The following is a 21,724-nucleotide window of genomic DNA, read 5'->3' on the forward strand; positions in this document are numbered from 1 at the left end:
CAGAGCAAATCAGAAGTTGACAGGCACTACCTTGTTAGTCCATCGGTTGACATTTCCGAAACCTCCTGTGCCCAGGCGTTCCTTCATCTCCCATGCTCCACAGGTCAGGTTCTGTGAGGAAGGCGGTCGACTCATCCTTGCTTAAGGCTAAAGACAAAGGAGAACAGTTCAACTTACATTGGCAACACAAATCAGGATCTCTCAAAAGCTCCCACGACCATCCTGAACATGACGAGATAATGGAGACACATTCCCACCTGGCTCCCAGTGGTATTCTCTACGAAGGAGGGAGGTTGTTAAGTGACTGGGATTTTCCCCTTTTCGCTAGAAGTCTGTCATTGCCACCCTTACACAAGTAAATTCTAATGCACATTCTGATGCTGCATGCCATTGAATGCCGTGACATCTATCATTCAGTGGCTGCAGGAACTGATGCCTGCCATTTAATATCTATGCTGGCTTCAGACCACCACAACATCACAGACCCAGAACAGCAGCATTTTGCTCCTGGTTAGGTTTCGTTCAGGAAACAGATTGATTGTGACTAATAGAATCAATATGATCCAACACAAAACCGTCCCTGTGTGATTCTGGTGGGAAAATACAGTGCAGATGTGCCATCACCTTGGGCACCCTTTTTCCTCATTGCTGTACTCTGTTCCTTACACATTGCCGTCTTTTCCTGCCTTCTCTGTAAAAGTCTGCTATACATCCCACTCCTGTTCCCATAGGGAATTGCTCACTTATCCACATCCTTCCTCCACTCCCAAGCAGAGTTGGTAACTCAAGCCTGCTTTTCCTCTATATTCAAAGACAACCCATCAATGTTCAAGGAGTTCCACTGCCCTGTCCTTTCCTGGATACCTGCAAAGGACCAAGAGCCATAGTACAGAAAACCAAGAGGAATGAAGACTCAATCATTGCTTTATTCATTTTTGGAAGGTGAGCTTCACAGCCCATCCCTATTTGCCCCAACAGGGTGTTGCTGGGCCTCCCAAGTGCTAGGTTGAAAATTCATCGTCGTTGAGTCAAACTCCTGGGACACTCTATCCAACAGCCCTGCGGGAGTAACTTCAACACACAGGTTGTGAAGGTTCAAAATTGACCCTTCATAAAACACTAATTCAACCCCAACTGGAGTATTGTATCCAATTCTGGGCATTGTACTTTAGGAAGGATGTGAAGGCATTAGTGACAGTGTGGAACAGATTTATGAGAATGGGTCCAGGTGTTAACGTAGAAATTGTGCTACAATAGAAATCATGCTTTAAGTTGGTAATTAAGCATAGCTGTCCCGAAGTGGGGATGGATTAGGGAATCATTGCAAGAGTTTAGAAACCAGTTTACTCTGGGTATCAGGGAGGAACTGGGAGAGTGTGACTTTACTTTGCCGTCTTGGAAACAAACCTGTTTTAAGGTACAGGCCAGTTTCAGACTCATTCCTCCTTAACATGCAATTATTGGAATTAACACAAAGATGAGGAATTTCAGCTATGTGGATAGATTGGAGGAGAGAAAGCTGACAGGAGATTTGCTAGAGGTGTCCAAAATCCTCAGGGCTCTGGACAGAGTAGATAGTTTCCATCAGAAGGGTACAGAACCAGAGGACACTGATTTAAAGTGATCAGCAAAAGAACCAGAGGCGAAAGGAGGAAATACATTTTTTTTTACGCAGCGAGTGGTTAGGATCTGGAACGCACTGCATGAGAATGTGACAGAGGCAGATTCAGTCATGGCTTTCAAAAGAGAATCAGGTAATTATCTGAATAGAAAAAAAAACTGCAGGGCTATGGGGGAAAGACCAGGGGAGTGGGACTACCCGAGTTGTACGAAGACAGAAGGCCAGATGTGCTGTAATCTAGGATCCCAAGGTGGCTCACTACCAGCTTCTCAAGGACAATTTGGGATGGGCAATAAACGTCAGCCTTCCTGGCGATACTCACATCTCATGAATTTTTCCTCAAAGTTGCAGTAAGGCTGCCATGGTTTGTTTTCTCAGAAATCCCGGTCTGGTTTTGATTTGTGGCCAAAGTAAGTGCTTTTCAATTGCTTCCTTCATAACAGAATCCAGAACTCATTGTGCTCCAGATGTTAAAGCAACAATCACAGATCCTATGATTCTGACCTTTCCAAAACAGAATGTTACCTTTTGTAACAGAAAATGCTGGAAATACTCAGATCCGACAGTGGAGAGCGAAACGGGGTTAGTGTTTCAGGGCAATGATCTTTCATTGGAACTCTGATTCACAGAAACACAGATCATTACAACATTGCTGTCTGTGGGAGTTTGCTGTGCTTGATTTGTTTTTTTTTTATATTCTTTCACGGGATGTGGGCTTCGCTGACTGGGCCAGCATTTATTGCCCAACCCTAGTTGCTCTTGAGAAGGTGGTGGTGAGCTGCTTTCTTGAACTGCTGCAGTCCATGTGGTGTAGGTACACCCACAGTGCTGTTAGGGAGGGAATTCCAGGATTTTGATGCAGCGACAGAGAAGGAACGGTGATATAAGTCAGGGTGGTGAGTGACTTGGAGGGGAACTTCCAGGTGGTGGTGTTCCCATCAATCTGCTGCCCTTGTCTTTCTAGATGGTAGAGGTCTTGGTTTTGTAAGGTGCTGTCGAAGGAGCCTTGGTGAATTCTTGCAGTGCATCTTGTAGATGGTACACACACTGCTGCTACTATCCGTTGGTGGTGGACGGAGTGAATGTTTGTTTGTAGATGTGGTGCCAATCAAGCGGGCTGCTTTGTCCTGGATGGTGTCAAGCTTCTTGAGTGTTGTGGCAGCTGCACTTATCCAGGCAAGTGGGGAGTATTCCATCACACTCCTGACTTGTGCCTTGTGGATAGGTTTGGGGGAGTCAGGACATGAGTTACTAGTCGCACATTTCCTAGCCTCTGATCTGCTCTTGTAGCCACAGTATTGGCTAGTCCAGTTCAGTTTCTGGTCAATGGTAACCCCCAGGGTGTTGATGGTGGGGGATTCATTCAGTGATGGTAATGCCAATGAACATCAAGGGGCGATGGTTGGATTCTCTCTTGTTGGAGATGGTCGTTGCCTGACACTTATGTGACCTGAATGTTACTTGCCACTTGTCAGCCCAAGCCTGGATATTGTCCAAGTCCTGCTGCATTTGGACATGGACTGCTTCAGTATCTGAGGAGTTGCGAACGGTGCTGAACATTGTGCAATCGTCAGCGAAAATCCCCACTTCTGACCTTATGATGGAAGGAAGGTCATTGATGAAGCAGCTGAAGATGGTTGGGTCTAGGACACTACCCTGAGGAATTCCTGCAGTGATGTCCTGGAGCTGAGATGACTGACCTCCACCAACCACAACCATCTTCCTTTGTGCTAAATATGACTCGTGCTACGTTTCCTACATCACAACAGTGACGACACTTCACAAGTGCTTCATTGGCTACAGAGCACATTGTGACATCCTGAGGAAAGATGCCATATAAATGCAATACCTTCCTTCAATGCTTTTAAAATGTGGTCAAGTATTTAAATGAGTGCTGTTAGTCCATGTTGCTCAGTGACCTACACTGGCTCCCAGTTAAGTGATGGCTCAATTTTAAAATTCTCATCCCTGTTTTTGAATCCTTCCAGGTCCTCACCTCTCCCTATCTCTGTAATCTTGACCATCCCTCCAGTCCTTTGAAATATCTGCATTCCTCAAGGTCCAGCCTCTTGAACATTCCCAATTTTAATCTCTCCAAACTAGTGGTAGAGTGGTAATGTCACTGGTCTAGTAATACAGAGAATAACTCAGGCATCCTAAGAACACGGGTTCAAATCCCACATGGCAACTGCTGGAAATTAAATTCAATTAATAAAACCGGAAGACAAAGCTACTCACAGTAATGGTGACCATGACAACCATCATTAATTGTCGTAAAAACCCATCTGGTTCACTGATGCCCTTTAGGGAAGGAAATTTGCCATCCTTACCTGGTCTGGCCTACATGTGAGTCCAGACCCACATCAATGTGGTTGACTCTTAACTGACTTCTGAAGTGGCCTAGCAAGCCATTTAGTTCGGGGGCAATTAGGGTTGGGCAACAAATGCTGGCCTTGCCAGTGGCAGTCATATCCCATTAAAGAATAAGTTTAAAAAAAAATGCTTGTTTGTTAATCTGAGGTATGTTGCAAGTTTTGACAAGTTACAGACACAAATTGTCACATGGGATAATGTGGCTATAACAGAAGTCTGGCTTAAATGGGAAGTAACGTTCCCGGCTACAATATATTGAGGAGGAGTAGGGAAGGGAAAAAGACAGGAGCAGGTGTGGCAGTCTTGATATAATATTACAAGTATTAAGGGACAATATATTAGATAATAATCTATTGTTGGTAAGGAAGAGAAAAGGAGCCGTTATATTGCTGGGTGTTTACCATAAACCCTCAAATAATGAGGAGATAATAGAGCTAATATTTAGGATAATTTCAGGGAAATGTAATAATAGAGAAGCAATAGTAGGAAATTTCAATTACCTTACTATAGTCTGGGAGAAAAAACAGAATAAAGGGAAAGGAGGGTGGAGAATTCCTAAAATGTGTACAGGAGAACTTCCTAATCTATATGTTTCTAGCCCAACGATGAATGAAGCAGTATTGGAACTAGTTCTGGAAAGTGAAGTAGGGAAAATGGAGTTTCGGGGGGGGAGCATCTGGATAACAATGATCAGAATATAATTATGTTTAACATAGTATGAAAAGGTACAAGGAAAATCAGAGGTAAAATACCCAATAGGAGCAGAGCCAATTTCAGTATTTTGAGAAGTGATCTAGCACAGATGGACTGAAAACAAACACCGGTCAAGAAAACAGTAATTGAACAATGGCAGACCTCCAAGGCAGAGATAGTTTGGGCACAAACCAAACATACTCCCATAAAGAGACAAGGTGGGGCATTCAAAGCTAGAGCTCCCTGGTGACAAAGGAAATAGAGGTCAATTTTAAAACAGCAAAAAAGGGGTTTTATGATATATATCAACAAGAGAATAGAATTGAAAATCAATCAGAATACAGAGAGTGCCAAGAGAAATTGAAAGAGGAAACAAAAAGGACGAAGAGAGAATATGAGAAAAGATGAGTGGATAACATAAAAGGGAAACCAAAAATCTTTCATAAACATATAATTAGTAAAAGGATAGTTAAAGAAATGATGAGGCTGGAGGGGTATAAAGGGGTGTTATGATCTGAAACACACTACCTAAAAGGGATTTTGAATCAGATTTCATAGAACATAAAAATTGATGGTTTTTACAAAGAGCTGGCACTGGCCTGGGAGGTTGAGTGGCCTCCTTGTGTGCTACGATTCTATGCTGGGGAAGATCAGCTCGATCAGCATAAACTGGGGGGGTGAGAGAATCTGGAGCTATCCCACTCTGTACCATCCAGGGTTCACAGCACAGTCACTATCAGCTGGTACTTTTAAGATGACAACAGCTTGCTGGACTACAGGGCTGACTATAAGGCGATTTAATCAGTTCATTGCAGATCTCCATGTGAAATTTGGCTTGTGTCAAGCATCGCCATGGCCTGCTGCTGGATTATTGCTAAGAAGAGGCTTGGTCGAAACAGGTATGAGCCAATCTCAACAGTAATGTGCTGCCTCATCTTGCTGAGGTGAAAGCTCTTATCATGTGCTGCAGAGAATAGAGCGCAACAGGAAAAGGAAGGCTTGCATTTCTATGGCATCTTTCTTGTCCCCAGGGCATCCCAAAGCACTTTACAGTGAATGGCATGCTTTCCGGAGTCGCTGTGGTATTGTAGGAAACGCAGCAGCCAATTTGCGCACAACAGCATCCCACAAGCATCTGTGTGTAAGTTAATCTATTTCGGTGATTAAAATAGCAACCTTTCCCTGCTCTTCTTCAAAATAGTGGCGTGGGATCTTTCTGTTCACCTGAGGGGGCAGACATGGAAAGGTGGGAACGGAATAGGCTGCTAGAGAGGGCGTCAGCCAGTCTTATCAGGGCTTGGCAGCTTTCGGCGAGGACTGGAAAACAAAAAGGTTCAGTCCAAAGGCTGTCAGGAAATATCCTTGGCAGCCGGAGTGGCTGACCCTCTTAGTGCAGCAAGCTGGGCACCTGCAGCGATTGAGTATTTGATGACACCAATGTTGGGTTAGCTCTGGAACCAGAAGCAATCCGTGCATAAGCTCAGGGAGCAGGGATAACATGAGGAGGAAATTTCCAGCCGGGAACCTTATCTGGCAGGAACACAGGACAGGAAATCTGGCAAGGCTCCAGGCCAAGAGGTGGATAATTCGCCCTGTGCCTCACATCAGGAAGGTGAGAAAGCCACCAAGCCACAGGATGTCCTGCAACTTACACCCCTCACTTACAGAATAAGAGCAGAAGGACACTTCAGAAGTAGATAAGCTCACCAAAACAAACACATTTCCACTTCTCTTCAGCTCTGAAGAAGGGTCATACGGGCTCAAAACGTTAACTCTATTTCTCTCTTCACAGATGCTGCTAAACCTGCTGAGTTTCTCCAGCAATTTCTGTTTTTGTTTCAGATTTACAGCATCTGCAGTATTTTGCTTTTACATTCCACTGTGACCTGGGTGAACTCCATCCCCATCTGAGCGTAGCCATCAACCCTGACTCTCTCCAGAACCATCTCTCACTGCCTCCCTCCCCTCGCTATCACAGTCCAATTGAATGTTCTTCCCTGCAAACCCAAGCAACAACTATTTACCTGGATCAGTTGGCATGAATCAAGATGAGGACAGAGAATAACTTCAAGATTTGTTGCATTGCATTTAAAGCACAGACACTGGCCATTTGGCCCAACTAGTCTGTACTGGTCCCGCACAAACCTCCTCCCCTCAGTCCTTACTTGCATATCCTTCTATTCCTTTCATCCTCATACGTTTATCTAGCTTCCCTTTAAACGTATCTATGTGATTTGCCCCAATAACTGCTTGCAATAGCAAGTTCCACATTTACCACTCCCTCGGTAAAGAAGTTTCTCTTTTTTAAAATTCTTTTAAGCCCAGCATTTGCTGCTCATCCCCAATTGCCCCTGAACTTATTGACCATTGCTCTGTGTCTGGGCTCACATGTAGGCCTGGCCAGGTAAGGACAGCAGATCTCCTTCACTCAAGGACATTAGTGGACCTGATGTTTTTTTTTTTTTTACAGCAATTGATGCTAGTTTCATATTCGCAATAAAACTGAGGAGCTTTTGACTCCAGGTTTTTATTAACTGAATTTTAAATTCCACCAGCTGCCAGTTGAACCTGTACCCCAGAGACAGGTCCAGTGACATTACCACTACCCCGAGAGTCTCCCAATTAGTTCTCCCCTTGAATTCCCTATTGAATGTAAAAGAAAAAGAAACCTTTAACAAATGGTCCTAGAAATAGAAATAATTAAATATGGCGCGTGCGATCTGAGTAAGTGAATCCCTCCTCTCCGTCGGAAGCACATTAAGAGCTAATTTCTCATCAGAGGGGCTAAGATCAGAGGGGAGAACAAAGGTCTGGCCTGCCATACTTACATTCAATGCAGCAAAATATGGCAGTTGAGCAAAGTGTTAATTGATTCCCCTGTGCTGTTCGAGCTTGTAGCTTGTGCAGGAACATGTCTGGTGGTGAACTCAGTTCAAGATTGTGGCACAGATAGGAGCATGAGACAGAAGAGATGAGACATCTTGTCATATATTTAACTTGACCTGCAAACAGACCTGTACTTTTCTACACGATACCTTTTATTATTATAGAAGTTTTAGTTTTAACAACGCCTTCTTCCCAGAAACTGTCAGGAACTCTTGTCCTTTCTCACGCCCGCACAATTCAAACAATTTCCCAGTCCAAACACTTTCTTGTATTTCACACAAACCCAAACCTTAAACTCTGTGACAGGCGGTAGCCTCTAAATCACAAGGTTCCAAGTTCAAGTCCCACTCCAGGGCTTGAGCACAAAAATCAAGACTGTCAATCAGTGTGTCACTGAGGGACAGCTGCACTGTTGGAGGTGCCATCTTTCAGATGAGATGAGGCCCCATCTGCATGTTCAGGAGCATGTGAAAGATCCCATTGCACTCTTCAGTATCCTGGTCAATATTTATCCCTCAATCAACATCACAAAAACAGATTATCTGGTTATCATGCTTTGCTGTTCGTGGGAGTTTGCTGTGTGCAAATTGGTTGCTGCTTTTCCTACATTACAACAATGGCTGTAAAAGGACTTTTCGATATTCTGAGGTTGTGAAATGTGCTATACAAATGCAAGCTTTTCCTTTCTTTTAATTGCCCGCAATTTGCAGCCCGTGTGTTTCAATTCATCCAAATCTGTTTGCAGTTTTATTCGACTGATGTTTCACCGTCCAAATACCGGCAGCTGAGTTCTGCTGCAACTGATTTGATGCAGAATGAGTCTCTTTTACCACTGATGGTTAGGTTACAGTAGGTGAATAAGCAAGGAAATGATAGAACAAGAAAAGGTTCATTAGTCACTGCTCTTCAATGAAATCACTGACCTGTCAAGCCAGCACGCCCTGCCACTCAAGATGACGTGTGTTCTGCAGTTTGATGGAGAAAGATGAAGCAGATGAAACAAAAAGAATCACTGAAATACACTTCCCTGTGCTCCTGTTTCATATGGAGGTCTAGTTCCTGCTCTGACCTGGAGTCTCTCCATGAATCCCAGCACGTTTAGCCAGGTTGGTAATGAGGCAGACACTGCAATTACCCTTGGTGAGGAGGAACCCTAAGTCCTAGCCCTAGACCAAGACGACCATCATTGAAGACCAAGCAGATTTGGATTCAGCAGCAAACGGAAGGGCACACCTGTGCCTCGGTTAAATTTCAAAGTAAAAATTGGGGGAATTTGCGAATTTGAGACAGGATGTTCAAAGCAGAGGCAGCTTGTTTTTGGTCTGGACTTGCAGACAATGCAGGAAGCAATACTGCTAGCAAACTCTATCTTTTATTAAACATTATGCTAACTATTTTAAAAGAAGTAGCTAAAAAAAGATGCACTGGTAGTAATCTTCCAAGAATCCTTAGATTCTGGAAAAGTCCCAGAGGATTAGAAAACTGCCAATCCTCCCTTATTGAAAAAGCGAAGGATTCAAAAAAACAGGTAGCTATAGGTTAGTTAGCTTAACATCTCTCATCAGGAAAATGTTAGAGTCTATTATAAAGGATATAATAGCAGAGCATTTAGAAATACATAATATAATGAAGCAGAGTCAGCATGGCTTCATGAAGGGGAAATCATGCCTGACAAATTTATTAGAATTCTTTGAGAAGGTAGCAAGCAGGATATGTAAAGGGGAACCAGTAGATGTAATATACTTGGGTTTCCAAAAGGCATTTAATAAAGTACCGCACATAAGGTTGCTTAATAAGAGCCCATGGTGTTGGGGGTAGTATATTGCCATGGAGAGAGGATTGGCTAACTAATAAAAGACAGAGAGTTGGGATAAGGGGAGCAGTTTCAGGATGTAACCTGTAACTAGTGGAGTGCCATGGGGATCAGTGCTGGGGCCACAATTATTTACAATATAGATTAATTACTTGTATGAGGGAAGTGAATGCACTATCACCAAGTTTGCAGTGACACAAAAATAGGTGGGAAGGCAAGTGGTGAGGTTAACACAAAGAGTCTACAGAGGGACATAGACAGATTAAATGAGTGGGCAAAAATGTGGCAGATGGAATACAATGTGGGAAAATGTAAGCTTATGCACTTTGGCAGGAAGAATAGAGGAGCTGAATAATATTTAAATGGCGAAAGACTGCAGAAAGCTGCAGCACAGAGGGATTTGGGGGTCCTCATGCATGAATCACAAAAAGCTAGCACACAAGTTCAGCAGGTAATAGGAAAGGCAAATGGATTGTTGGCCTTTATTTCAAAGGGAATGGAATATAAAAATGGGGAAGTATTGCTAAAACTATACAAGGCACTAGTTAGACCATACCTAGAATACTGTGAACAATTTTGATCTCCTTATCTAAGGAAAGATATACTGACATTGGGGGCAGTCCAGAGGAGGTTCACAAGGTTGATCCAGAGTATGGTGGAATTTTCTTATGAGGAGAGGTTGAGTAGGTTGGGCCTGTACTCATTTGAGTTTAGAAGAATGAGAGGCGACCTTACTGAAACATAAAATTCTTCGGGGGCTTGACAGGGTAGATGCTGAGAGGTTGTTTTCCCTTGTGGGAGAGTCTAGGACCAGAGGGCAAAATCTCAGAGTAAGGGGTCATTTAAGACAGAGATGAGGAGGAATTTCTTCTCAGAGGGTAGTGAATCTGTGGAATTCTTTACCATAGAGGGCTGTAGAGGATGGGTCATTAAGTATATTCAAGGCTGATATAGACATTTTTAATCAGTAAGGGAATCAAGGGCTATGGGGAAAAGGCAGGAAAGTGGAATTTAGGATTTTCAGATCAGCCATCATCTCATTGGAAAGGCGAAGCAGACTCGATGGGCCAAATGGCCTATTTCTGCTCCTATGTTTTATGGTGTCTTGTGGTCTTACAAGGTAGATTCTGCACAAGGCTCTACATAGAACTCTCTCCATGCTCTGATATTCCCCATGTGATCCTATGTTATTGATTATGCTGACTACGTATTTACACGTTTAACGTTAACCCTTTACATCTCGCCTCAAATTCTCTGTCTTCATCTCTGGTTCACAGTGGTTTTACCAATCGCCCTGACCTTGTTTGCATCTCTCTCGGAGGTTGCATAGGATTCAGGTGCTCTTGAGCTCTGGAGTAACTTATAAATCTTCAGAGACTACTGGTTCTCTGTTCAGGTTGTCTTTCTGGTTTTATGGGTAGTTAGTACATTCTATTGATGGTTGTCCTCTTGTTGATACGAGTGCACCTCTCTATCTTCTCACTATCCTATTCTTAATCTCAACAAGATAACATCTTGAACATATGAACATATGAAACAGGAGCATATGTAGGCCATTGGGCCCCTCCAGCCTGCCCCACCATCCAATAAGATCATGGCTGATCTGATTGTAACCTCAACTCCACAATCCCACCTACTCCTGATAGCCTTTCACCACCTTGCTTATCAAGAATCTATCTAGCTCTATCTTAAAAATATTAAAAGACTCTGCTTCGACTGCCTTTTGAGTAAGAGAGTTACAAAGACTCACTACCCTCAAAGAAAACAATTCTCACCTCTGTATTAAATGGGTGACCCCTTATTTTAACCCCTAGTTTTAGATTCTCCTACAAAAGGAAACACCCTTTTCACCTGTCAAGACCCCTCAGGATCTTATATATTTCAATCAAGTCGTCTCTTACTCTTCTAAATTCCAGTGGATACAAGCCTAACCTGTCCAACCTTTCCTCATAAGACAACCTGCCCATTCCTGGTATTAGTCTGGCAAACCTTGTGAACTGCTTCCAGAGCATTTACATCTTTCCTGAAAAAAGGAGACCAATACTGTACATAGTACTCCAGATATGGTCTCACCAATGCCCTGTATAACTGAAGCATAACCTCCCTACATTTGTAATCAATTCCCCTCCCAACAAACAATAATATTCTATTAGCTTTCCTAATTATCTGCTGTGCCTGCATACTAACCTTTTGCAATTCATGCACCAGGACACCCAGATTCCTCTGCATCTGAGCTCTGCAATCTGTCACCAGTTAGATAATATGCTTTTTTTTATTCTTCCTGCCAAGAAGGACAATTTCAGATTTTCCCACGTTATACTCCATTTGCCAGATTGTTGCCCACTCACTTAACCTAACTCGGTCACTTTTTAACCTCCTTATGTCCTTTTCACAACTTCTTTCCTACCAATCTTTGTATCATCAGCAAATTGAGCAACTATACCTTCCGTCCCTTCACCAAATCACTTACATAAATTGTAAAATGTTTGGGCCCCAGCACTGATCCCTGTTGTACACCATTCATTACATCTTGCCAACCAAAAAAATTACCCATTTATACGCTCTGATTCCTGTTAGCTAGCCAATCTTCTGTCTATGCCACTACGTCACTCCCTATAAAATGTGCTTTTATTTTCCACAATAACCTTTGAAGTGGCACCTTATCAAATTCCTTCTGGAAATCTAAGTACAGTACATCCACCAGTTCCCCTTTATCCACAGCACGTTACTTCTTCAAAGAACTCTTACGAAACCATGTTGATTCTGCCTGATTACCTTGAATTTATCAAAGTGCCCTGCTAGAACATCTTTAACAATAGCTTCTAATGTTTTCCCTATGACAGATGTTAAGCTAACTGGCCTGTAGTGTCCTGCTTTCTGTCTCCCTCCCTTTTTGAATAAAGGAGTTACGTTCGATATTTTCCAATCCAGATTCCACGAATCTAGTGAATTTAGGAAAATTAAAACCAACGCATCAAGTATCTCACTAGCCACTTCCTTTAAGACCCCAGGATGAAATCCAGCAGGACCCAGGGACTTAGCAAATTGTTGGAACTGTGGGTTGACAAGTACCACTTCCCTGGTGATTGTAATTTTCCTGAATTCCTCCCTCCCTTCCATTTCCTGATTTATAGCCATTTCTGGGATGTTACTGGTATCCTCTATTGTGAACACTGATTCAATTTATGTGCAATATTCTTATTTTCCATTATTAACCCCCCACCCCCTGACTCACTTTCTATAGGACCAACGCTCACTTTAACTCTTTTTAAATATCTACAGAAACTCTTACTTTCTGTCTTTATATTTCTAGCTAGCTTTCTCTCGTACTCTAATTTTTCCCTCCTTATTAATCTTTTAGTCATTCTCTGCAGTTTTCTAAATTCTGTCCAAACTTCTGACCTGCCACCCATCTTTGCGCAATTATACGATTTTTCTTTAAGTTTGATACCATCTTTAACTTTTGTAGTTAACCATGAATGGTGGGTCCTCCCCTTGGAATGTTTCTTTCTTATTGGAATGTACGTATTCTGTGTATTCTGAAATATCCCCTTAAATGTCTGGCACTGCATCTCTATAGGCCTATCCCTTAAGCTCATTTGCCAGTTCACTTTAACCAGTTCTGCTTTCATACCCTCATAATTTCTCTTACTTAAGTTTAAAATACTAGTCTTGTACCCACTCTTCTCTCTCTCAAACTGAATGTAAAATTCAATCATATTATGATCGCTGCTACCTCAGGGCATCTTCACTATGGAGTCATTAATTAATCCTATCTCATTGGACAATACCAGGTCTAGTAAAGCCTACCCTCTGGTTGTCTCTAGAACATGCTGTTCTAAGAAACTATCCTGAAAACATTCTAGGCTACTTTTGCTTATCTGATCTTTCCAATCAGCATGTAGATTAAAATCGCCCATGATTATCACCATACCTTTCTTACAAGCTCCCATTATTTCTTCCTTTATAGTCCATCCTACCATATGGTTAGTTAGGGGGCCTGTACACCACTCCCACAAGTGACTTCTTGCCTTTATCATTTCTCATCTCTACCCAAACCGCTTCTACATCCTGATTTCCTGAACTTAAGTTATCCCTCTCTATTGTGCTAATACCATCATTAATTTACAGAGCCAGCCCTCCACCTTTTCCTAGCTTCCAGTCCTTCCTAAATATCATGTAGCCTTCAATATTCAGGTTCCAATCTGTGTTATCCTGCAGCTATGTCTCTGTAATGGCTATCAGATCATACTTATTGATTGCTATTTGAGCTATTAGTTCATCTGTTTTGCTTCGAATGCTAGGTGCATGCATCCAGATACAGAGCCTTTAATTTGTCCTTTTATTATTTTTGTAACGTCTAGCCTTATCTGCTGATTTACTCTTAGATTTGTACTCTCTATCCCTTCCTGTCACGGTCTGCATATCATCTGTCATATAAGTACCTTTCTTCCTTGCCTATCTCTATTCTTTGATTTAACACCCTCCCAAATTTGATCCCTTGCCCCCATTATTTAGTTTGAAATCCTCTCTACTTCCCTGCTTACACAGCTTGCTAGAACACTGGTCCAGGTGTAGACCACCCCAATGATACAACCCCCACTTTCTCCAGAAATGGTGCCAGTGCCCCAGGAACTGGGAGCCACTTCCCCCACACCAGTCTTTGAGCCAAGCATTTATTTCTCCAAACTAATTTGCCTTATGCCAATTTGCCCAGAGATTATTACCTTTGAGGTCCTGCTTCTTAAATTGGTGCCTAGCTCCTCATACTGATTATGCAGAACCTCTTTCCTTGTCCTGCCTATGTCATTGGTAGCTACATGGATCATGATGACTTCCCCTTCCCACTCCAAATTCCTCTCTAGCCCTGAGCAGATGTCCCAAACCCTGACACCGGGCAGGCAACACAACCTGCTGGACTCTCTTCTTTGCTGCAGAGAAGTGTCAATCCCCCTCACTCTACTATCCCTTACTATCACCCCATTCCTTTTTGCTCCCCCCCACCCCACTTGAATGGCTTCCTGTACCATGGTGCCATGGCCAGTCAGCTCATCCACTCTGCAACCCTCACTCTTATCCAGACAGGCTGAAAGAACCTCAAACCTATTGGACAATTGCAAAGGCCGAGGCTCCTGCACTCCTGCCTTCTGGGTCCCCTTACCTGCCTCACTCACAGTCACACCCTCCTGTTCCTGACCACTAACCAAATCAGAGTACCCTATCTTGACGGGTGTGACCGCCTCCTGGTACAGAGTGTCCAGGTAACTTTCACCCTCCCTGACGCACTGCCTGTCTGCAGCTCGGCCTCCAGCTCAACAACTCTGAGCAGAAGCTCTACAAGCTACAAACACTTACTGCAGGCCTGATTGCCCTGGATCACAATGACACACAGGAGATCCCACATGCTGCAGCATTGAAACATCACCTGTCTGACCATCCTTAATGTGTTTTAATTAATGACTTAATTATTTTATTAAATTAATTATTTTCCTTTTTGTATATTTTATTCACCTTACCACCAGAACTTGTACTATTTTAAACCTTAGGAATAGAATCAACCTTAACCATCTACCAGATACTCACCAAACAGCTAGCTTCTTTCCCAATTCCTACAGGTGAAAAAATTAGAAAAATCAAAAGCAAAGGAGCACCTTCTCTCTCTCCTCACCAAATTCCCAAGTATACAGTCACAAGCTGTACTCATTTGCAAGCACGATAAGCTCCTGTAGTTATGTTAACTGAACCACAATTTCAGGAACCAGGTTAAACCAGTTAGCTAATTAGCTATTCTCAGTTGAGAGTGTTTACCCTGCCTAAAGAAGAAACTTATTCTACTTACAGTACATTCCAGTTACTGCTAGCTACAGATAAGACTAGATTTTTCAAGAACAAGATTAACACCTTAAACTCCCCCACTCACCAAACTCCCAAGTATACAGTCAGTCACAAGCTGCCCCTCCAACAGTGCAGCACTCTCTCAGTAGTCCCTCCAACAGTGCAGCACTCTCTCAGTATGAACCCTGCGACAGTGCAGCACTCCCTCAGCACTGCATTAGGTTTATCAGCCTGGATTATGTTCTCAAGTCTCTAGAGTGGAGCTCGAATCCACAATTCTGAGTTGGAGGCAAGAATGCTCCTGATGCACACGCCTCCTGACCAGCATCTTGGAGCAGTTCAGTGGACAGAGAAGGACACAAAGGCCATAAGCAAGACAGGGAGAGCCAGCAGTTAGTCAGTGACAATACCATGTACGAACTAAAACAGAACACGCAGCAAAACATTTCCTCTACAGCCAGACTCTACTGCACTGCCAGCCAACTGATCTCTGGAACGACGTGAATCATATAAGGGTTACAGCACAGAAGGAGGCCATTCAGCCTGTCATGTCCATGCCAGTTCCTTGCAAGAACAGCTTAGCTAGTTCCGCTCCCCTGCCTTTTCTCCATTGGCCCTGCAAAATTATCCAATTCTCTTTGGAATGCTATGATTGACTCTGCCTCCACCACAATCTCAGGCAGTGCATTCCAGATCCTAACCACTCGCTGCATAAAATGTTTTCCCTCATGTGGCCTTCGGCTCTTCTGCCAATCTTAAATCGGTATCCTCCGGTTCTCGTTCCTGCTGCCAATTGGAACAGTTTCTCTCATCTACCCCGTCCAGACCCCTCTTGATTTTGAATTCCTTTGTCAATTCTCCTCTCAACCCTCCCTACTCTGAGGGGAAGAACCTCAGTTTCTCCAATCTATCCATGCAATTGAAGTTCCCTGGAACCATTCTTGTGAATCTTTTCTTCACATCCTTCCTGAAGTGTGGCACCAGGAACTGGATGCAATATACCAGTTGAGGCTGAACCAGTGTTTTATACAGACTTACCATAACTTTCTTACTTTTGCACTCTATGCCCCTATTTATAAAGCCCAGGATCCCACATGCTTTATGAACCGCTCCCTCAGCCTGCCCTGCCACCTTCCATGATTTGTGTTGAGTAAGAGTATTTTGGGTTACAGAACCAAGGTGGTTAAATGGAGTGAAGATGCAGATTAGCTGTGAACTGACTGAATGATAGAACAGGTTCAACCACCTACAATTCCTCTGTTTCCATTCAGGAACAGAGTTTGCTTCTGTCAGGTGTCATGGCCCCATAATGCTTCCAGATTAAATGTTAACTCAGGATAAAATTAACAGCCACTTAGACAAATGTGGATTAATTAAGGATAGCTGAGGGCAAATTGTGTTTAAGTAATTTGAGGTTATTGATAAAGTGGCAGAACAGAGAGGGTTGATGGGGGGAATGCAGTTGATCTGGTGTACATGAACTTCCATAAAATGCCAAACAATAGGCTATTCACCAAAGTTAGAGTGATAGATATGAAATTGACTGAGTGGCAGGAAACAGAGTGATGGTGAACAGTTGATTTTAGAACTGGAGGAAGATATATAGTGGGGTGGCCCAGGGGCTGGTGTCAGGACTCTCTGCTTCTCTTGATTATGTAGTCATGACCTCAACTTGGGTGTACAGGGCACAATTGCAAAATCTGTGGATGACTCAAAACTTGGAAGTATTGTGAACTGTGAGGAGGATAGTGATAAACTTCAAAACGTTGTAAGTTGGTGGAATGGACGAACATTGTGTTCTCAGGTCTTTAGAGTGGAGCTCGGATCCACAATTCGGTCAAGTGCGGATAGGGTGAGAGATGTTGCTCAAATGCCACATGCCCATCAATCAATAGGCTCCAGACTTCCAGACTCCACAGGGAGGAGGGGGTGGGGGAAATGCTCTCCACATGTCTGTGCGCTGATCAGTGCCGGCTCATGTTCAAGCTCCATCACCAAAACCCTGCCCCGACAGTGCGGTTGTGGGCATGTGTGGGTATTACTGTGTGAGGTGCCAGTACTGTTAGTGTGAGTGGGACAGAATTGTCACTGTGTGAGTTGCCAGTGCTGTTAGTGCAAGGGAACAGTGTGTCATTGTGTTGAGGTGCCGGTGCTGTCAGTGCAAGGGGACAGTGTGTCACTGTTGAGGTGCCAGTGCTGTCAGTGCAAGGGGACAGTGTGTCATTGTGTTGAGGTGCCAGTGCTGTCAGTGCAAGGGGATAGTGTGTCACTGTATAAGGTGCCAGTGCTGTTAGTGCAAGTGGGACAGTATGATTGACATGCATGACTAAGAAGGGGGGGGGGGGGGGGGGCGGTTAAAGTGTGAGTGTGTGTGCGGGTTGGTGGGGGTAGATAAGGGGCCTGGAAACAGGAGAAGCACCAGGGCCCTTGATTTCTCCCCCAGGCCCTGGTGAGCACAGGGGCGATGGGTGAATGGGAGTTGGTGAAAGTTAGAACTCCAATGGCAGAGTTTTGGATGACCTCAATTTTGCAGAGGATAGAATGTGGGAGGCTAGCCAGCACTGCGTAGGAATCTAGAGGTAAGGAAGGCACAGATGAGGGTGTCAGCAACAGATAGTTGAGGCAGGGACAGAATTGGATTGCATGTGGATATGGAAGTAGGCAGTTTTAGATGGCGGAGTAGATCTGTAGTTGGAAGCAGATCTCAGGGTTAATATAACACCAATACAACACCAACACCAGTCTCAGACATGGGGATAGACTAGCAATTTTTGTTCGTTTGTTTACAAGAGGTTGGCCATTGGTAAGACCAGCATTTATTATCCATCCCTAACTGTCCTCAAGAAGGTGGTGGTGTCACCTTCTTGAACCACTGCAGGAAATGTGGTGTAGGTACACTCACAGATGCGGAGAAGCTTTGGGGAGTCAGGAGTTGAGGTATTCTCAGCAGAATTCCCAGCCTCTGACCTGCTCTTGTAGCCACAGTTATTTATACAGCTGGTCCAGTTAAGTTTCTGGTCAATGGTTGCTCCCAGGATATTGATGATGGGGGATTCAGTGATGGTAATGCCATTGAACTTCAAAGGGAGATGGTTCGATTCTCTCTTGTTGGGGATGGTCATTGCCTAGCATTGGTGTGACACAATTGTTAATTACCACTCATCAGCCCAAGCCTTAGTATTGTCCAGGTCTTGCTGTATGTAGACATGGACTGCTTTAATATTTATGGTGACGCGAATGGTGCTGAACTTAGTGCGAACATCAGCGAACATCTCCACTTCTGATCTTATGATGGAGGGAAGGTCACTGATGAAGCAGCTGAACATGGTTGGGTCTAGGACACTATGCTGAGGAACTCCAGTAGTGATGTCCTGGAATGAGATGATTGGGCTCCAACAACCACTACTATCTTACTCTGTACTAGATATGACTCCAACCAGTGGAGAGATTTCCCCTTGATTCCCATTGACTCCACTTTTGCTAGGGCTCCTCGAGGCTACCCTTGGTCAAAATGCTGTCTTGAGGTCAAGGGCAGTCACTCACACCTCACACCCTGAATTCAGCTCCCTTTGCCGACATTTGGACCAAAGCTGAAATAAGGTCAAAAGCTAAGTGGCCCTGGCGGAACCCAAAGTGAACCTCAGTGAGCAGGTTATTGCTGAGTAAGTGACATTTGATAGCACTGTCCACAACACCGGCAGACGGAGAGACAGGGACACGCCGGCAGACGGAGAGACAGGGACACGCCGGCAGACGGAGAGACAGGGACACGCCGGCAGACGGAGAGACAGGGACACACCGGCAGACGGAGAGACAGGGACACGCCGGCAGACGGAGAGACAGGCACAGGAAAGAAAAAAAAATTCAAAGGGGAGGACCAACATCTGTGGTTAACTAAAAAGTTAAAGCTAGTATCAAACTTAAAGAAAAAGCATATAACTGCACAAAGATGGCAGGTCAGATGATTGGCCAGAATATTTAAAAAAGCAGAGACTGACTAAAAGTTGGATAAAGAGGGAAGAATTAGAGTACAAGAGAAAGCTAGCTAGAAATATATAGACAGAGAGTAAGGGTTTCTGTGGATACTTAAATAAGAAGAGTTAACAAAGTGAGTGTTGGTCCGATAGCAGTAAGTCTGGGGAGTTAGTAATGGAAAATAAGGAGATGACAAATGAATTAACAGTTACTTTGCATCGGTCTTCACAAGAGAATCCCAGGATTAGGAAAGGATATGGTACTGAACAAATTGTTGGAGCTGCAGGTTGACAAGTTCCGGTGTCCTGCTGGATTTCATATCAGGGTCTTAAAATAAGTGGCTGATGAGGTAGTTGATGCAATGATTTTAATTTTCCAAAATTTACTGGATTCAGGAAAGGTTCCATTAGATTGGAAAATAGCGAATCTGACTCCTTTATTCAAAAAGGGAGGGAGACAGAAAGCAGGAAACAACAGGCCAGTTAGATTAACAACTGTCATAGGGAAAATATTAGAAGCTATTATTAGAGACATAATAACAGGACAATTTGATAAATTCAGGATAATCAGGCAGAGTCAACATGGTTTTGAGAGTGGGAAATCATGTTTAACCAATTTACTGCTAAAGGGGATGTACTGAGATTTTCAGAAGGCATTTGATAAGGTGGCTCATCAAAGGTTGATTGCAGAAAATAAAAGCTCAAGGTGAAAGGGGTAACATATTGGCATAGATATAAGATTGACTTGCTTACAAGAAACAGAGAGTATGTATAAATAGGTCTTTTTCTGGTTGGCAGGGCGTGCAGCTGGTGTGCCACAGGGGTCACTGCTGGGACCTCAACTCTTTACAAATTTATATAAATGATTTGGATGAAGGGATGGATGAGATGGTTGCTAAATTTGCTGATGACACAAAAAAGGTAGGAAAGTAAGTTGTGAAGAGGACATAAGGAGGCCACAAAAGGATATAGATAAGTTAGGTGAGTGGAAACAGATCTGGCAAATGCAGTAAATGTGGGAAAATGTGAAATTGTCCATTTTGGTAGGATGAATAAAAAATAGAGAGAGATTGCAGAGCTCTGAGATGCAGAGGAATCTGGGTGTCCTAGTGCATGAATCACAGAAGGTTAGTATGCAGGTACAGCAGGTAACTAGGAAAGCTAATAGAATGTTATCATTTATTGTGAGGGGAAGTGATTACAAAACTGGGACAGTTATGTTTCAGTTATACAGAGAACTAGTGAGACCTTATCTGGTGTACTGTGTACAGTATTGGTCTCCGTATTTAAGGAAGGATGTAAATACATTGGAAGCAGTTCAGAGAGGGTTTACTAGACTAATACCTGGAATTGTTTTATGAGAAAAGGTTGAACAGGTTAGGCTTGTATCCACTGAAGTTTAGAAGAGTAAGAGGTACTTGATTGAAATACTTCAGATCCTGAGGGGTCTTGACAGGGTCGATGTGCAAATGATGTTTCATCATGTGGGAGAATCTAGAACTAGGGGCCACTGTTTAAAAACAAGGCGCTGCCCATTTAAGATTGAGATAAGGAGATTTTTTTTTATCTGAGGGTTGAGAGACTTTGGAACTCTCTTCCTCAAAAGGTGATCGAGACAGTCTTTGAATATCTTTAAGGCAGAATTAGGTAGATTCTTGATTAGGAAGGGGGTGAAAAGTTATTGAGGGTAGGTAGGAATGTGAAGCTGAGGTTAAAAGCAGATCAGCCATGAACTTATTGAATGGTGGAGCAGGCTCAACGGGCAGAGCGGCCAACTCCAGCTCCTAACTTGGGTGCTCTTATGGCGCGCTGCCGGGCGGGGGGACGGGGGGGGCATGCAGCCAGGTGGAGGGGCAGGGGGGGCACGCTGCCGGGCAGGGGGGGGCACGCTGCCAGGCAGGGGGGGCACGCTGCCAGGCAGGGGGGGGCACGCTGCCAGGCGGGGGGGGCACGCTGCCAGGCGGGGGGGGCACGCTGCCAGGCAGGGGGGGGACAGGGGGGGGTCACGCTGCCAGGCGGGGGGGTGACGGGGGTTCCCCGGCGGGCGGGCGGGCGGGGGGTGACGGGGGTTCCCCGGCGGGCGGGCGGGGGGGCTGACGGGGGTTCCCCGGCGGGCGGGGATACCGTTCATCAGTCTCTTAGCTTCTCCCGGATATGAAATCGGGTGAACAAACCCAGAGACTCCAGCCCGTTTCCCCCCGGAGGTTAAGGTGGGGGCGATCGGCAGGTTTTTGCAGCAGGAGGACGGGCAGCGGAGGGAAGCCCCGAGACCAGGGCAATGGAAACGCCGCTTACCGGAGACTGGCTGCGGGCCAGGGTGCAGGACTGGGATCTTCCTGTGCCTCTCCCTCTCCCTCTCTCTCTCTCTCTCTGGCAGCTTCGGAGCGGTGGGTTTGGGGGTTCGCTCCCTTCCGGGGGTGGGGATGGGGGGGGGGGGTGGTCTCAGAGCGGCTGTGCCGCCCCCCTCGGTCGCATTCTCCCCGGAATGTTTGTAACTCTGTCCAAACTCACAGCTTCCGGGTTCCTGCT

The 21,724-nt window shown here is 44.4% G+C and overlaps 1 protein-coding gene across 3 annotated transcripts in view; it reads right to left on the reverse strand.

Annotated features, from left to right (window-relative positions):
• ikbkb (inhibitor of nuclear factor kappa B kinase subunit beta) overlaps positions 1–21,642 on the reverse strand; it is a 66,932-nt gene extending 45,290 nt beyond the window's left edge. For all 3 annotated transcript variants that reach the window (XM_041209414.1, XM_041209413.1, XM_041209412.1), the window contains exons 1-2: positions 21,491–21,642; positions 31–147 (exon numbers count right to left, since the gene is read on the reverse strand). In XM_041209414.1, coding sequence (XP_041065348.1) covers positions 31–53 — 23 coding nt within the window. In that variant the 5' untranslated portion in view covers positions 54–147; positions 21,491–21,642. The remainder of the gene's footprint in view (positions 1–30; positions 148–21,490) is intronic.
• Between the last annotated feature and the right edge of the window lie 82 nt (positions 21,643–21,724).

Source organism: Carcharodon carcharias, chromosome 17 (assembly GCF_017639515.1).
Source record: "Carcharodon carcharias isolate sCarCar2 chromosome 17, sCarCar2.pri, whole genome shotgun sequence".
Taxonomy (NCBI): Eukaryota; Metazoa; Chordata; class Chondrichthyes; order Lamniformes; family Lamnidae; genus Carcharodon; species Carcharodon carcharias.